At 42.6% G+C, this 18,704-nt stretch overlaps 2 protein-coding genes across 6 annotated transcripts in view; one reads left to right on the top strand and one right to left on the bottom strand.

Moving 5' to 3' along the window:
* nbeab (neurobeachin b) overlaps window positions 1–18,704 on the bottom strand; it is a 196,115-nt gene that overhangs the window by 42,897 nt on the left and 134,514 nt on the right. For 4 of the 5 annotated variants that reach the window (XM_040130608.1, XM_040130604.1, XM_040130605.1 and 1 more), the window contains one exon: window positions 16,648–16,784. The exons of the other annotated variant lie outside the window; for it this stretch is intronic. In XM_040130608.1, coding sequence (XP_039986542.1) covers window positions 16,648–16,784 — 137 coding nt within the window. The remainder of the gene's footprint in view (window positions 1–16,647; window positions 16,785–18,704) is intronic. 5 annotated transcript variants of the gene reach the window in all.
* mab21l1 (mab-21-like 1) lies at window positions 13,788–14,867 on the top strand. The gene has a single exon (XM_040130610.1). The coding sequence runs from the start codon at window positions 13,788–13,790 to the stop codon at window positions 14,865–14,867; it is 1,080 nt and encodes a 359-aa protein (XP_039986544.1).

The raw sequence follows: 18,704 nt of genomic DNA, 5'->3' as shown, positions 1-18,704 counted from the left end.
TACAGTTTGGGATCAGATTATTTGGCCTCTTTGGGGCTCTGTTAGTTGTCGCTGTGTTTTTGAAAAATTTAGATATCAATGTACAGATTTCACAAATCTTTTGAAGCTGACAAATGGTGCAAATTAGCATTCAAGCTAATATGATGCACCTTTGTAGCAGTGTTACTAATGGTGATTAAGTTACATCAGAATTCAAGTCTTTTTCCATTACATGTAAATTGTTTTGGCCCACCCCTGTAAGTGGAAACTTGATTATGTCTTGCAAGTAAATTTTATCCAGGGAGAAAACAAACAAAGAAAGGGGCAGAACAGACATTTAAAAATACGTATGAACATGCTGAAGTGCTGACCCACTCACTGCTACATCCACACACATACGTGAACACACTTAGTGAGCACATCATCCAGATAAACAGCTTGAGGATGCCTTCACTAAGGAGCTTGAGAGAAGGAATGCAGTCATTTGGTATGGGGTCTTTTCAGCAAGCTTTTCCTAATGGGGCTTTTTCAGGGACTTGTCAGCCTTAAGATGACTGAAATCTTCCTGGCCTGGGTACCGGCTTCCTCCGGCTGCCACTGCGAGTGCCAGGCTGATCGCTTTAAATCCCACTTTTTCCCTTTTTTTTGTTGTGGTGGTGTGCGGGAGGGACAGAAGCTCAGAGCAAGACAGAGAAGAAGAGAAGGAACAAGACAAGGATGGAGAGGCGTAGAGACAGAGGAGGAGAGGGACAGAAAGAGCAAGTGGTTAGACGAGAGGGCCTGATGAGCAATGAGCGCCTCACTCGTCCTCAATTAATCTTGTCTCTCTACCTTTGCTTTGACGCTTCCCTCAGCACCAAGGTAATAACGACACCCTCATCCATTATCCTTTTATCCCTGTTATTCGCTGGGAATTGCTTAATAATATGGTACAGATTTGTCCTCCTTCATATAATTCTATCTGTCATTCGCAGTATATCATCTGGAAAACACACAGCCCCCTTTCTGCTGGACCCTCTTTGAGGATTATCGTGGGTGACACCTTCGGGATGCAGCCAGAATCTGGAGCATCATTTTTCAGGCATAAAGAGGAATTACCCTGACTTATCTGTCATTGCCAAAGCACAACAAGCCATTCAGGGCCAAAGCAAAGGTGGAATAGGTTCTTATCGGCTTCTCTGAACGAGAAGACTTGTAAATTTATGCTAATGAGGGCCTTTTGTGATCTAGGCTCACCCCTTGGGGCTGAATGGGGTTTGCAGGGGATGATAATCTGTCTGTTGAGTGCACTTGATAATTTGTACTTTATCCTCATGTAATTATATAGTTTAAATCTTTTTACCAATGCTAATCCTACGACATGAGGAAGTGTCTTAACCGTGTCTATGGTTCTTAGCAGCACTAGTTAGCGTGCACCTGACTCCCTTTCATAAAATTGCGTAGGAGGAGTGCAGCACTGATATAATTACTCTGACTTTCTGTAGCCCGTGCTATGAATCCTCATATCATTTTGATCCACCTTAGCAGGCAGGCAGGAAGCCAAGCCAGCAGCCAGGGGGTACGGGAGACAACTCAGAAAAGACGAAAACACGGTAGCATAGCAAAAGAGCCCTCCCCATATTGGTCAGGAAAGAAAGATGGAGGAGACTACTCTATTTGACCGAGAGGAATAAAAGTAAGTGCAGTAGGGCGGCTTTGCGCAGCTTTTGAGGTCTCTCTGCTGTCCAGTGGGACTCCAGGCCATCTTGTGTGCCTGCCAAAGCTGACAGCCCCTGACAAGCTGCTTGGCGTGCTGTAATTTGACTAATTACACTGGATTAGACCATATTAATGCAAGCTGTTTTCTCTAGGGTCACTGACCCACCCAGTGTGTCCCTCGCTAGTTTCCCCCTCTTCAGTATAAACAAAAGACCCTCAAAAAAGAAAGTAGACTCTTTGTTTCTTGAAATTACAAAACAATGAACATGTATCTAAATCCCTGAAATTATTTTTCTAATGGGAGAGGATGCATTACGAAGCATCCACAGCAGAGAAAGCTGTGAGATACAGCCTGTACTTTCCTGAGGTATAGCATCACAGGATTTCACAGATTCACAAACTGAATCTTTTGTCTGCTTTATCTCTCTGCAGGAAAAGAAAACCAAAATAAGGACTTTTATGATTCCCAAAGAGGTACCGGAGTTCACAAAATTGTTGTTTTACAGAGGCATATGGGGGGTAGGGAGACTGAGGAAAGTCTGCACATGCTGACAACAACAGTGCAAAACTTCATTTTAATTTTACTTTTATCTGAGTGATACGGTCTTGTTTTTGTCACACAAATGCTCTTCTGAGGAAATCCATGATAAATATAAATTACAACAGACACATTATTTGATCTGCTTTAAAAATGAGTTGATATACTCAGAAAACCAGTAAGAATACTTATTTGTAAAAAGAAGGAGGGAAACCAACCCTCATTTGCATTTGCAAAACCCCAAAATGAAAGGGGGGAAATGAGCCATAGAATATGTGTGTTTTAATACAAGTGCTCTCCCAATTGTACCAAATCAATTTGAGTTTCACACAATGGAGAGGCAGCTTCACTGTTTGTATGTGTTCCTCTGCCTTGAACACTGTGTAATAATAGTCTTAAACCAGGCGTTATAAAGACAGAATACCAAAGAGGCTTACAGCCTTGGTTTCATGAAACATTTAGGCAAAAGTTCCAAGGGCTGAGGATGATGAAAGGAGGTAAGCTTGAAAATGGGCCTCTGGGATCCACAGCCCTTATTGTACAGAAGTCACATCAAATTAATACTGAGGGCCATTTACAGCCTTTCTTCTCCTGAGCTTTTCAGAACGGATTAAGCTATGAAAACTCAGAAATTACTAAAGCACCTATTAGGCATTATGCTCACCCTTTCTTCTCTTTCTCTTTGAAAGTCATTGAATGTGCTCCACTTCACTCATACTTTAATTCAAAAGTTGTTTGCCCTTTTTAAAAGAATGGCAATTTTATAAAATGTGTCACGTAAAATGTATATTTCCCCTTGTATTTTAAGAAACCTGTCCCCGCATATTTGTAAATAAAAGAAAATGTTCACTTGTATTCGCATTTTAAACCATTTGCCATTCTATAACCCAATCATTTATCATTCTGTGGATCTGTATATTGCATAAAACTACGCTGTTGCTTAGCTTGACAATACAGGCCACAGTATTCACGCGGTTTACTGAAAGTCTCTGATTGTGTTTCCACACTGATGAAGGGCCAGTATTGCTGGGGTTCTCTAAAGCTCTCCACACCCCTCTTTGCTTTCTCAATTCTTCTTCAAAGAAGCGCATATAGTACATGAATTGTAATTATGGTCCCTAACAGGACTCAAGAGCGCCCAAACGATGGCACTTGAGAACCAGGTCGTGTGGAGTTAAACGGCTGTCAGATACTCAAAGCTCCACAGCATGTGAACAAACCCACAAAGGCTGGATGAGTCCACTTCTAGGGCCCTCCTACCCACTTTCCCTCTCACGGGGAGAGATTAAAATCTGCTATGGCCCCTATAAAGCTCACATTACAATTTCCAAGAGGTGTTACAGCTTTCCAGGTAAGATACTGAAAATGAAGGATACAAATTAACAAACTGACAACTAGGAAAAGAACTGCACGATTTTGACCCGAATGGAGTATTTTATCAGCGAATATGTGTTTCTTTTATATAGAAGTAAATCCTCGGCAAAATTCAAGGCAAACGAGACAACACAAGTGGAGTATGTGAGAGGGGGAAGCAGAGGCGTGTGAGAGATCAGGTAATTGTTACCACCTAAGAAATCACTCTAACCAGAGTGTCAGATTATCTCCCGACTACGCCTTCAGAATAACGGAAAAGATCATCTGTGCTCCCCAGACAGTTTCAATGACTCACCAGGGCACAAGACCCCTCACTACACATTAAAGAGACCAGCCTTCAGTCAGGCCCTATCCCAACTTTAGCCTCATCCTACTCCCTAAAAGAACCCAAAAGAAACCAACCTGCAGCGTGAAGTCCCTATGTATGACCCTTATTAAACTCCTAATTGGATTGAGAGCCGCTAAGAAGAAAAAACTCAACATCATTCATTCAGCTGAGATTTTCTTTAGCATTCCTTCCAGCAGTTTGCCTCTTCAACAATAACATTCAAAATCAAGTTGCTGAAAACTTTTTTCCCTTTTCAAAACACAACCAGATTTTCCAAAAATGGGAGGATAGGTAAAACCTTTTTCACCTTCTCTTTTAAGGCAAAGCGCTATTTGATTTTCACAGGGTGCAAGTGACAGGCTGAAACAAAGCCCAGCACTGGCCATTGTGTAGCCTTTCACTGTTGTAATGGTCTTAAAATGGCTACAAGCAGGGCCCTATTCAGTGGTGACCAGGCTGCTCAGCTCTCTTCTCCAACTCAAACTCCGCTCTAAGCGGGAACTCTGAGAGTCAGCTGATGAGTGAATGAGGGGCCGAGTTGACTCATAACCACAGTCTAAGACTATCAGTGCCTGTTCTCAACACATTTACACTAATTATAGGGAATAAATAGTGCCATAACAACAACATCAATCAAGGTCATTACAGAAAATAGCATAATGACAATAATTACAATAATATCTCATTAAGAGAGAGAATGAGAGACAGGGGAGAATTAATAGCAGACAGGTGTACGACAAACCGCAATTATGGAACCTGAAATTAGTTCATTGCCTCAAGGCAAACAGAAGAGAAAGGGAAGGTTGTAAGTGAGGGAGTGTGTGTGTGTGTGTGTGTGTGTGTGTGTGTGTGTGTGTGTGTGTGTGTGTGTGTGTGTGTGTGTGTTGGGGAGCTGATTTCAGGGCTGGGAGTAGGACTGATAGAGAGAGGCTCACTGACAAAAAAAGGAATTGCAAATAAGCAAACAAAAATGTCTTAAATGTGTAAATTAGGGAGAAAAATAAGAGGGAAAAGCAGCTTTTCCCTGCAGACTGGTGCCTTAGATGAGAAGGGAGCAGTGAAACGTGATCAAGGAGAGCTGTGGAGCGGTGCGGCAGGCGTCAAGATGAGCACTCAGCCAGCGACTGGCAGCTTCTCCTTTTCCAGTCAATCATTCATTACAGAGCCAAGTGCTGTGGAGGAGTGCCTCCTCTTTTTGACCTATCATATTACTGCCTCTGTAAACTCCTAATCCTCCCTTCGTTAGATGGTGTCAACAGCCGACATGCTCTCACCCTGCCACTGCACTCCCCGTTCAGACACCTCCCAAGGCCTGCCAAGACCACAGAACTGGCACACTAATAAAATCGTTTGAAATTTAACAGGGTAGAACGGCAGAACTTTATCGATCTTTTTTGGTGCTTTCATCCACTTTTTTTTTTTACTTGTGAGTTTTCAATCATTAGAAAGAAATTCTGAATATTAACCTACCAATTAGTTAAATTTTTCTTTTTGTTTTACCATCAAATCCAGGCCCCTAGTTCATGGTAAGCAACACCAAGAAATTCTGACTTTAGCTCTTCAATCTTTCATTGGCTGGTCTGAACGGCCTCATTCTTTTTGCCTCGGGGCTGTTCCTGAGCAGGTGAAAGCCTGGAGGCAGGAACCTGCACATCAGCACTTCTTAGTCCATCATGACTCTTTCATGGTGAGCCTGTCTCCTGAGCTTCTCTAATGGAGTCCAGTGAGATGACTACTATAATGAGTCCAACAGATGAAAGCCCAGCAGGACAGAACAACATTCGGATACATCTCCCCACACACAGGGGCACCAATCAGAGACTTGCTGTGTGAATGTTGTTATTTAGGTAAACAAAAGAATCAGATGCAAAATAAGAAACCAGATGAAGCATCTGTGTTTTGGCAGAGCTCCAAAAAGGCGTTTTGGAGTGGGTGAATATGTCATGATGTTCATAAACAACAGAAAACACTCTAACGATCAAGTTCATCACAAGCATGTGCAAACATATCGCACACCCAGCTGTCCTTCATTCACATGCATTAACGCAAAGACACCCGCTTCACAATCTCACACACACACACACACACACACACACACACACACACACACACACACACACACACACACACACAGACACAGATCCATACAGTGTGTGGATGGGTTTAGGTAGGGTTCCAATTTAAGCTGACAGATACCAGATAGAAGATACTCAAGGAAATGACAGCACTGATTCAGACGGTTCTGAGTTTAGCTGAATGTGACACTGTCACAACAAACCTATTACACATGAATGAGGGCCAGTAAAGTTAATATACTTCATTTCTTAATGACGTATAGCACATAAGCCTTTGTAGTCTTTAGTGAGGATCTCAAAATATTTTACCTTATTGGGAATATATATGTAAATTTGTGATAAACTTTGTCACGGTTGAGACACACCTACTACATAACACGGTTTGCAGAATTTTAATTACCGTATAAAATAAGCAATTGGCATCCTGCCCCATATGTCCCACTTTTTAAGTGAGGAAGATGGAAATGAGGTAGGGTAGATTTGATTGTGACATGCTCTCCGTCTGTGCCCCACGATGTTTGGCTTTGCCAGTAACAGGCTAATATTCAGCACAGCTCACCACCACCAGAACTAATGAAAGTAGACAAAATGTCTCTGCTGCCATCTTTGTCTAGCATCCGCTCAGGGTGAGCCTCCCTCTTTCCCTCCTTTCCTTTTCACCTCCCCTCTCTCCCCTCGCTCTTGAAGGGCGGGTGACAGCGGTATAAAATGGTGGCGAGCAAATGTGCCTTCCATGTGGCAGCAGTGGTGGGGGTGACAGGCCAGACTGAGGCCAGCGCTATGAGCAGCGTGTGGCTGTTGCTTTGAACAAGCTGGATGGTCGCCATGGTGGATCAGGGTCGAGCTGATGAGACACCAGCGGTTACAGACAAAAGCAGCTCAATATCAAATCAAGAAACAGCCCACCCATCCCCAAAAGAAAACAGACAGTTCTTTGAGAAATTTAAACTTAGTTGTCTAGGGTGGCTTGTTAATAACCTAACTGCACATCACTCACTTATTCCTAATGGGCAGTTTTAATGTGCAGAATTTCCTTCAGAAATTATTTCTAGATAAAAATGCTTCATACTTTGACCAAAATGCTATTATATTAGATGTAAAAATCAGATGAAAAACTCTCAGATTATTCTAAGAGAGTCTAAGGATAGGGAATGACATATGTTGTACAAATTATAACCCTTGAGACAAACCTGTGATTTTGGGCCATTTACAAAAATTCACTTGATTCGACTTAAAATATAAGATATAGAACACATAAATATCACTTAAAGTATATGCATCCATGCATAAAACTACTGAACAAAGCAAAGTCCCTTCATGCAGCTATTTGTGGTCGAGTCATTCAGGGGGTCGTTAGTTAACCCTGAGCTCAGAGAATGATGGGAGCAAGGGCATAAATCACAGAGTGAAACAAGGCAGACTCCTCCGATTCATTAATGGAAATGATCTGTCAATATGCTGGAGTCAATTCACACGTGTCAGCTGGGCTCAGCACACAATGGGCCAGCCAACTTATGAACTCCCAGCACCACTCCGCCGAGTCCATAAAACAACTGGCAACGCCGCTGGGGAGCACCCCAAGACACCACCCTCTTGCACAGACCACCAGATGACACAGATGGGGCGAAACCAAACAAAGACGAGACTCCCTTTGTACAAAGAGGGACCCCTTTCAAAAGCCATTCATGCAACAAATTGGGGAAATCTGGCCACGCAACACTTTGGGTTTGCTCTTTTATTAGCATGAGCCTTACGTCACAGTAAGTGAAATCAGATTTATGGCTCCCTGATGCAAAGGTGGTTTAAAAAAAAAAAAAAAATCAAGCACACTTTTAAGACACAGAAATGTTTTTAAAGACATGTTAACCAACAACCGTTTAGCTACATTAACCAGGAGCAGCCTGTTATTTTCTACACGATCTCCAGGGTAACAAGTCGTTTCACATTTTACTATACTTGGCCATCTTGCACGATGATGAGCAAAGAATCAACTAAAGAAAAGCTATTGAGGAAAACTACATACAAGGACAGTGCTGATTCATACTTACTGTACGTGTCCTCTCTTACAGAGCTGATGGATGGTTTGGCTAAATATAGCACTAACTTGGTCAAAATTATATATATTTTTTTTATTGTTAATCATCTTGGCAAGCTTGCAAGCAAATTTAAGTTGATTGTAGTCTCTATTTTTGTGTTCACTGTGTCAGGTAAAGGAGCAGGTAGCAACGAGTCTTCATAGTCACAGAGACTAATGACTATTAATATCAGTCACAGGTACTGTAGGGGACTCCTCCATTTTATAGTAGCTCTAAACAGTATCAAGCTTGAGTTCTTTCAAAGTCAGCCCATCACTTAGGGAGGTTTGTTTCCATGTAGGTCATTAAAATATGTGCACACAAGCTTTTTCATATTAGGCCCTCTGCATTTTTCTTTTCTTGTTCTTTCTCAGCTGCACACCCATGCTGCTGCAGCAATCTGCATAGAGAGACATTTGTCATCATTAGCCCTGCTCTGACAGTTGGCACCCAGCACCTCAGATCTGTAGGACTGGCAATTATGAACCCTTCATCCCTTATTTAGGCAACATTGCCTAATTTCATCACAGGCCTCACCAGCAGCATTTGATTACTTGCAGCCCTAAACCTAAAATATGTCGCCAATTCTTCCATGTTCTTTGTCTTGAGCTTAGATGTACTCCCGCTCTCAGATCACATGACGTGTGGGAGAGAACTGTGCTCAATTAATCTGAGATTTGAAATTACTTATAATCCACATGGACTGCAAAGAGGATTCTAGAAGAGTATCATGGGGTCAGCAGGCAGATGATTACAGCGCCCACCTTTAGGTGGTACACATCTCGCCGACATTAAGATTAATCACACTGCTGCTGAAAGGGTGCCTTTTACGCCAGACGAGATGGATGTCACAGACACAGTTTTCTGTGATGAATGAAAGAAAATGAAAAAGAACTGCATGTTTACAAACAAACTAGTCGATTCTTTAAGAGCAGTCTCAGCCCTACCAATCTGCAAATAAAAACACAGGAAAAAGCACGTTGAAAAAACGTGCGCACAATGTTTAGCATCGTCATTTACAACCAAATACGAGGCTAAACTGTGTGCTCATAAAACCAGTGGAAAGCACTGCACCAGCTCTTTCACTGCACCTAACTGCCAACTGCATAACCTGTGCAGGAAAAAAAGGGCACTGAAGACTACGTAAGCCTGTATTTTCCTTTTTGTGCGGAAAACTACATTTTCTGAGTCGTTATCTTGGCAAACAAAACTGAAGTATTCATGTTAAATTCATGCAAATACATGCATGTAATTTATCACGAAGGCTGACAAGCGTACCATATTGCAGAGGGGAGGGGGTGAAGGGCCAAATGAATCTGAGACAATCAATTACGGTTCATAATTTACACTTTTCTCCAGCTCTGTTTTCTCAAAATTTCCATCGTGTTGATAAGTTTAGTGTTTTCCGTGTGTGCCTATGATATTGATATTGATATGGTTCATAGAGAATAGAGCCTGTTGAGTTGATCACTAGAGGGTCTCTGAGAGCCTCTGGCTATGTGGTTCAGCTTCTTGACTTCTCCAAAGGACGCTGCTTATACACAGTGCAGAATTAAACAAATGAATGGAACCAATCCAAAAGGGGGACCTCAGTGAGGCTCTGGGCCCAAAAATGAACTGGCCTCCTACAGAGACACCATATTGCTTGGAATAATAATGTTTCATTATTAAAAATCCCAATGACAATTTCATTTTATGACGAATAAAATTATAGAAAATGTGTCAGAGTGAGTGGCTATCCCATGAGATTAAAAAAATATTATTTCACACAGTCTGGGAGCCAGTATTTGTGTCACATGTCTGAAGTGTCGCTGCTTTTAATCTGATTTATGTAGAAACATGTCATCCTATTAAGTCCACTTTGACTAATCTGCATATTAGCTTGGGAACTAGCTGGTAAACTCCCTTTGTATGGGATGTGGCTTGAGATTCTTTTTCTTACATTCTAAATGACCCCAGAAATTTAATGAAAAAGCCCACGGCAGGCCTTATTTGTTCTTCTGTAACGGGATTATTAAAATAATAAAACGTCATTCATAATTATATTGCCGCTTAGAAGATTGCTGGTCATAAAGGTCTTGATCCAGCTTAAACTCAGCTAAATGCTATACATATATAATGGTGCTGCCTATTTTGTTAATAGTCATGAGGTATCCCAGAATATTGAAACTTAAATACAGCCTGCATAAATGTTACTGTAAAACCTTTTGTTTATAAAATGTAGAAAATGAGCCCATAAATAATATTTGTAGAGCATTGGTTTTTCATTTTTAATCCTGGAGACTCACTTTTTCAAAATATTATTATCTTTTATTAAATGCTTGAGGCTACATATTGTTTTGTACGTACAATGAAAGACTCGTGTATTGCACAGATTATGCTTATTTGTATATGAACACCTATGTGTTGGTTAAATTCATACACTATACTGTGTAACTAACTTACGTTTAGAAACAGTCCATAAAGCCTTGAGGATGAAATAGGCTAACATACATTTAATGAGATCTGCTACAATCAGTCGAACATCATCTCAAATGACTCAAAGAAAGAGCGGTGTCATCAAAGGGCGAATTCCGCCATCAGAACAGTACCATTGACCCTAAGCCCGGCCATGTTAACAGGACGATCAGTCTTGCTAGAAGAAAGGAAAAAGAAAAATGGAGGAGAAAAAAATGAATAAGTGTAGAGGCATGCTCTGGAAACAAAGAAGCCTTCAAAACAGGGTCACATGCTCGTGCAAAATTAGGGGAAGCAGAAGTCATTGTATTGATTTACACAATCATGCATCCATTTTGCTAGGTCAGAAGCAGGCCTGTCCTGGAATCATAACCCCATATATCACACTGCAGTGTCTCCAATAGCCTAGCGGGAGGGTGAATGAAGCAACAAAGCTTGCAATGTTGTCATGGTAAAGATACGGGTAAGAAGATTGGATTGTCTTAGGCCAGACCTGACAACTGCTGGAGTCTTGGGACTACTAGGCAGGTTGAGTTACTGTGAGATCTGTGCAGCCACATGCTTTAGATTAAGAGGTGATAATCTCAATGAAAATCCCCCCTTCTATCACGCATGCGGATGGCAAAAGGCTGGCGCACCAACTCGAGAGGTGCAACTGGAGTTGGAGGTATCTGACCTGGAGCCGGATCGCCTGGAAAGTGAGGCTAGTCTGGTTTCAATAAAAGGCAAGTACCTGCTGGGCCGCAGACAGTGGGAGAGAGGGAGGGAAAAGACTATCAAAGCCTGAGAGGGGAAGAGGCTTTTAGCTACCTCTCACTGCTCCTCTCAATCTTCAATAATATACTCCATATCTTCCGGAAATAAATCAGTAAGAATATCATTTTTGGGTTGTGAACTTTAATCGGACCTAAATGTGACCTAAACAACTAAAATACAGACCTCATCTTATTATTTAATTTCAGAATGAGCCTTTATACAGACCTCTATCATGTCCCAAAATTAGATTTATGAAAAACAAAAGACGCTACTCCACTTTTCTGGCCGGTAACTATGCGAAATGATCACTGGGGCCTGTCGAGAAGCTACTGGCAGCGTGTCCATGACAGGATGTGATGATAATCGGAGTCACCTATCTATCAGGACCCTTCCGCCGCACGCCACCTCCCGCTCAGCCGCATCCATGCAGTGAGAGTCAGAGCTAACGAGTGGCAGTTTGCCCTCATAATGTCTGGTCGTATGCAGTTCTGAATAGAGCAGAGATGAGTGTAAATGCCTTTGTGTTCCTTATCTGATCTGTGCAGCATTATCTTTTTGAAGTCCTCTTCAAAGCATACACTGTGCCTTGAGAGACAGAGTGCCAGTGCAATGATGAGAGCCACAGAGGGTGTGGAGACAAGATCTCTTTATTGTGAATCCCTGTTTGTATCAGACTAACATTGCTCTACCTAAAAAAACAACACACTGAGACAACATGGGACTTAAATAAAATGGTCAACCATCTTAATTTTTTAGAATTATTAGCAATTACTGTTTTTTTTATTTGGTTTTCTTATCTTTTAAAACACTGTGTTTTGTTTTTGTTTTTTGCTATTACCGTTTTGTTGCTGCTATTATTATCGTCCTGTTGTTGAAGGTAATAAATATATTTATCATTACCAATAACAGGTTGTAGAATGCCAATGTAGAACATTCCCTTCCTTTTAATAATTCATTTGGATTACCGCCATTTGTGAAAATAATAATTTCAATATAACAAGTATTTTTCAATTATAAAATAATTATAGACCGACGCGTTCACTCTTTTACACATGCTTCCCTCCTATGTCAGATACACAGAATAAAACATTGCATTATATAGTATAATTAATAAGTTAGTACACTTTTAATATTTAAGAAATGTAAGAAATAAAATGTGTTAAGATTGTAACTGTTAAATTTTTTTTGTTTTGTTATTACAATACAATTAATTGGCTAAAGATACTGCCGCGTGGAATTACTGCGCATCACAGTACACGCTGTTCCCGCGCGGTAACAGCAAAACAAACACGCCTTCTCCACCTTGCGGGTTAACACACGAGCCTGAGAGATAAACTCCCTGGCGCATCACAGCCACGATAATTAATGTGTCAAATATAATCACAACGCTGAATATTAACAGCGCCGTAACTTCTTCGTAGTTCAGAAATGAGACTGGTGCCTCACAAGGCTGTCTAATAAATTTAACCAACAGTGAAAAGTTTACTTGATAAACTAAGTCATGATCGTTTTTATCAATAAACGACTTCAAAAACCAAAAACGTGCACATAAGCCAAAACCCATTCATAAAACGCAAAAATATTTTGCGCAACAAAAACTCCCCAAATTACTCCGTTTTATTTTCAATTTATCTGATGCGCCTCACGTGGAAGAGATTAGATTTGGCGCACTGCAGAAAAAGAAAGAGATTTAAATAATACGGCAAATTTAAATGTTTTATTATCCGAAGACATAAATACTTAAGCAAGTCTGAACCCACCTACTGTTTCATATATGATTCAATATAGCAGACTAAAAAACAGCAGCGGATAACGTCCAAGGAGAAGCAACGTAACGCAGCGAAAATGCCGTTGTTTTTTTTCCCCCCCCTTCTCTCCAAATGCGTAGGTTGTACTTCCGCTCCTCGATGTACTACTACTACCTGTACTTTTTACTTGCATATAACACCCGAGGATGAATTTGTTTTTCGATAAACTGGGGAGCGGTGACGCATCAAACAGCCATTGGACATCTTGGTTTCAACTCCTCCCTTATAATAAAGAGTGTGTGTGTGTGTGTGTGTGTCTCCCCGATGTAAAACACAGCAACACCGGGCGTCTGCGTCGGGAGGGCACACTCCGCTCTGCGCAATTACGCGGACTCCTAACTGGTACGGTGATCAGAGAAGAACCAAAAAGGGCATTTTTTTTTTTTTTTTTTTTGGGTTCGGTTAGTGAACCCCACGCGGTTGAAATGGACTTATAATCCGGCCGTCCTGGTCATCTAGAGGACTCGCTTCGAGCACTTCAATGCAGTTTACGGTACAACAGCTGTGAATGTTGTGATATGATTATTACGCATGTGCTCCGAGCACTGCTTTGAATAGTTGTCTTATAAATAGACATTTTTTTTTTTCTTTTTAAATAGCGTTCTTTCTTCTCTAAAATTGGCTCCCGTACAAACAGCCGCGTTGGATCCCTCGGCTTATTGCGAGACTCCGGTGTATAACCCGGATCTCTGCCCTAATATGATAGCCGCCCAGGCAAAGTTGGTGTATCACCTCAACAAATACTACAACGAGAAATGCCAGTCTCGAAAAGCTGCCATCTCCAAGACCATCCGGGAGGTGTGCAAGGTGGTTTCGGATGTCCTGAAGGAGGTCGAGGTGCAGGAGCCCCGCTTCATCAGCTCTCTCAGCGAGATGGATAATCGTTTCGAGGGACTGGAGGTCATTTCGCCCACCGAGTTCGAGGTTGTACTCTATCTGAACCAGATGGGAGTATTCAACTTTGTGGATGACGGGTCTCTCCCGGGCTGCGCCGTGCTCAAGCTCAGCGACGGCCGCAAGAGAAGCATGTCTCTCTGGGTTGAATTCATCACAGCCTCTGGTTACCTCTCGGCGCGCAAGATCCGGTCGAGATTTCAGACACTGGTGGCGCAGGCAGTGGATAAATGCAGCTACAGAGATGTTGTCAAAATGGTCGCTGACACAAGCGAGGTGAAGTTGCGCATTAGAGACAGATACGTGGTGCAAATCACGCCGGCGTTCAAGTGCACTGGGATCTGGCCGCGAAGTGCTGCGCATTGGCCTCTCCCTCACATCCCCTGGCCGGGACCTAACCGAGTGGCAGAAGTCAAAGCGGAGGGTTTCAACCTTTTATCCAAAGAGTGCTACTCGCTGAACGGCAAGCAGAGCTCAGCCGAGAGCGACGCCTGGGTCTTGCAGTTCGCCGAGGCCGAGAACCGGCTCCTCCTGGGTGGATGCAGGAAGAAGTGCTTGTCGGTCCTCAAGGCGTTACGCGACCGCCACCTCGAACTGCCCGGACAACCCCTCAACAACTACCACATGAAAACTTTGGTTTCCTACGAGTGCGAGAAGCATCCCAGGGAGTCGGACTGGGATGAGAACTGCCTCGGCGACCGCTTAAACGGGATACTATTGCAGCTCATTTCGTGTTTGCAATGCAGAAGGTGCCCGCATTACTTCCTGCCCAATTTAGACCTGTTTCAAGGAAAACCTCACTCTGCCCTAGAGAACGCGGCCAAACAGACTTGGCGACTGGCGAGAGAAATACTGACCAACCCCAAAAGCTTGGAGAAACTCTGAGGTAAAAAAAAAAAAAAAAAACATGCTAGTTTCACCTCGTCTGAAAGTTGGTGGTGCAGAGGCCTAACCAGCTCATAGGCGGACAGAAAAAAAAATAAAAAAAATAATAATAATGATGCAAAACCAGTTTGCAGTCTTGTGAAATGTGGCCGTCCTCTGTTGTAGAGTATGTTCTGGCCTAGCCTGTTTCAAGAGGAGTTGTTTTTTTGGTTTTTTTTTTATAACGGTTTTTAGTTTGCCATTATATCCCCGAGCACCTTTTTGGCGGTGTCAATATTTAGGAGCAAAGTTGAAATGATTGGCCACCATTTAAAAAAAACAAACAACAACAACAACAACAACAACAACAAAAAAACCAGGACGCCACCTCGGTAGCGGTGTCTTTTCTATCCCTGCCACACGGTTGCCTAAATCCCTCATTCCCTCAAATGCTTTAAAATAAAGCCCCGTGACGAGACTTTGGGAAAGAAAACTCAAACCCACATCTGTACATTTTATACTGTAAATACATTCATACATTGTGATTCAAGTGGTCTGAAATTGTGAATGTTGTTCTGTGACACGTAAATAGGATCCACCTGTTTAAATCTACTTCTGAACCTTTTCTTTTATCTGGTAGGAGCGTTATTAATTTATACTTGCATCAGTGGTAGTCTGATTCATCTGTTTCAATGGACATTTTCTAATTTTTGAAAGTTTACATTTTGATGGTAGGCGTAAGACATTTGTTACAATGAAAACATTCCACCAATTTACTTGAATTATTATTTAAAGTACCCGAACTTTTTTTTTTTTTTTTTGGTTGTTGTTTTTCTCTACCATCCTTAGGCCTACATGATTAAAAAAAAAAAAAAGGAAAATGATAACATATATAGTATATATATATATTACAGTTTAATTGAAAAAAATGCACTTGAAATACACTGGATTATAACATCTGTGATCTGATTTTTTTTTTTATTTCTGTCTTTGATCTAATTTAAAGAGCTAATAAAACGAGCTGTTTTATATTTGTGTCCCATTATGGTTTTATTAAAATCTGATTTTGACAGGAGTGAGGTAGGACTAGCGCCATGCAATTATGATGGAATGGATTTTTTTTTAATTTGGGGGTCTCTGGCTCTTCTGTGTGTTCTGCATAGATGAGTTTAACACCTTAACAAGGAAATTAGGGTGGGGGGGGGCATATTTTCCATTCACAACATTTAGAAAAGATCTGTAACCCTGCAGACCAGTCTGGATTTTTTTTGTTTTTGTTTGTTTGTTTAGAGCCTCAACCTCCTGTGCAAGAAGTTCGCATGTAATTCTTTTTTCTTTGTTTTTTTCACAACATTATGTTGATAATCAGTTAATTTGGCTTAACTTGATGATCTGTCAACGTTGTTTGGTGGTTGAGGCTGCACGATGAGTAGGCCTCAGAGTCCATTGTATAATTAAAAAAAAAAAAGAGAATAAATACAGCAAATTGAGACACACAAAATAGGACTCAACCGTGGTGGAAAACTAAATTCTGGCCGCAAAACGCCATTTAATAGAACAAAAACAAGAGCGAGCATGGACAGAAGCAGCGCGCCTTAGGGAACTTCACCTGTGCAAACCCGCGCGTTTTCCTTTATATATCAACAACTGTGTATTTAAAATCTAGTGGCTGTTTAACACCTGTCGGCCAGTTACAATTTAAAGAAAGAGAGAAAGAAAGAAATAATCAACGGCGAGACGAGTCGCAAGCCAAACTGAGCGCTCCAGACCTGGGCTGCCCACTCGCTTGCGTGTTACTTGCCTTTGGGTCGACCCTGTCGAAGGCAGGGTCATCCTCGTCCACCTCAAAGTAGATTTCGGTGGTGGTGATGGACAGAGTCCCGCGGGCCACCAGGACCGGGGCAACGAGCTGGGCCGGGCTGCTCAGAACCACTGGGCCTGCGTAGTGAGAAGGGGGGCAGCAGCAACATGCTGAATCAGTGACAAGCAAAAAAACAAAACAAAACAAAAAAAAAACAAACATCTACTGTGTATTAAATGAAGTAAGGCTGAGGTTACCTCTGTGAAAGTGATAAATGCGGGAATACCATCGCGCCATCACACTACATCCCCAGTGCGCATGCAGCCCGTAGAGGCTCTATGGCATTTTTAAAAATCAATTCCTGCAGTTTAGTCAGATGCCGTGCATCGTGACAGCTCCGCCAAAGTTTCCACGTTGGTCGTTTTCATCGTGCCACGGAACAAAGGCCTCGGGGCGTCGTTTCTCGCCGTGTTCCCCGCACGTGTCCGCGTGCGCACGGTGCGGCGGGGTTTCACCGGGGCCCGCAATTAGACGGAGGTGTCATCAAAACATTGTACCTATGGGGGACCTGTTTGTAAACCAGCGGTTTCACTGACAACAAAACACGTGGCAGGGCCTGCCCGGGTCCCTGACGCCCAGCCACCGCCACCACCACCACCACCATTAAGGAGATGAGGTGCTTATTGGTTCAGGCCAAAATAAACGAGCCCCTTTATTTCCCCTCGCGGTGTCATATCGTCGCGACGTTTCCGCAGCGCAGGCCTGAAATATGAATTTACATCACTGAAATCCAGGGCTGCCCCGACAGGGTCAGCCTCTAAGTGGATTCCGAAAAGTCTGTATAGAAAAAAAAAAAAACAAACAAAAACAATAGGCCGATGTTTGTGTACACGCACACACACACACACACACACACACACACACACACACACACACACACACACACACACACACACACACACACACACACACACACACACACACCAAGACATGTAGGAAAACAACAAAACTACGAGCTTGTTTTTTTAGCCCGAAGAATTGTCCTGAATTTGAAGGTGGGTTTGTAACCCCGGTCAGCTGATAGTGATAACATCTTTATTTCAGTCTCCTCCCTCCCTCCCTCCCTCGCGGCCCGTGCTTCACCCTCCATGTTCCCCAGATCAGCGTCGCCGTGGCGCACCGTTTACGGTGATCCGTCTGCTCCCACGCGAAAGCTCTCGAAATCGGGATATCCATCGATCCCCTTTAAACTCCAGAGAGCCTCTTTAAGGTCTCATCAATCTTAATCTGCGTCCCCGAGGCCAATCGTGGCCGACAGCGTTACGGGAATACAAGTGGATTTCGGCCCCGGCTCCCGGGCGCGCCCCCTTCGTCGCTCTCGCCGGGCTGCACAGTCGGGCCGCCCTCCCCCGGACCCCTCTCTCTCTCTCTCCCTCTCTCTCTCCCCCTCTCTCAGCGTTGCTCGGGTCCATTAACGGTGATCCTATCTGCCGATGCTATCAGCCCGGGCGCCACACGTTGCTTTACAAGCTTTCAGATGGGGAGTAAATACTACTGCTGCCGCAGTAACCTCGTCCCCCCGTTTTACCGCAGTTCAGACAACGATTCCGACTAATAAAAAGATTTAAAAAAAAAACAAACAAACAAACAAAAAAACATCCAGTTGCACGCCATTAACAAGTGAGAGTATTTATATAAAACTATTATTTTTATTCCTGCCAACGGACCCTTTTTTTTGTGGCATTAACTGATTCAGCTAAAATCAAAAAGGGATTTTTTTTTTTTTTCCTTTATCTTCCAGCCCCTAAATTCCAAGCACACTCGCCGCTTACTAAAAATAATACGTCCATGACTGTATGCACTGTATCGCGGCCCCGCTGGGCTACACACATAGAGAGAGACACTGGCCTGGAGCACTAAGCCGCGGCATCCATTGCTCATGGGGAGGAGGAGGATTAGGGCGGTAATCCCCGCAGGGATCCTTCCATAATTAGGCTATATGGCATTAAAATGTTTACATGAGAATAATGAAATTAAGGGCAAGAAACAAAGGATGA

The sequence above is a fragment of the Xiphias gladius genome, chromosome 7 (genome assembly GCF_016859285.1).
Source record: "Xiphias gladius isolate SHS-SW01 ecotype Sanya breed wild chromosome 7, ASM1685928v1, whole genome shotgun sequence".
NCBI lineage: Eukaryota > Metazoa > Chordata > Actinopteri > Istiophoriformes > Xiphiidae > Xiphias > Xiphias gladius.
This window is presented reverse-complemented; position numbering and strand designations above follow the sequence as displayed.

What these genes read in the sequence shown, in the direction of transcription:
- mab21l1 (XM_040130610.1), top strand. Translation starts at nt 13,788, where the DNA reads ATGATAGCCGCCCAGGCAAAGTTGGTGTATCACCTCAACAAATACTAC.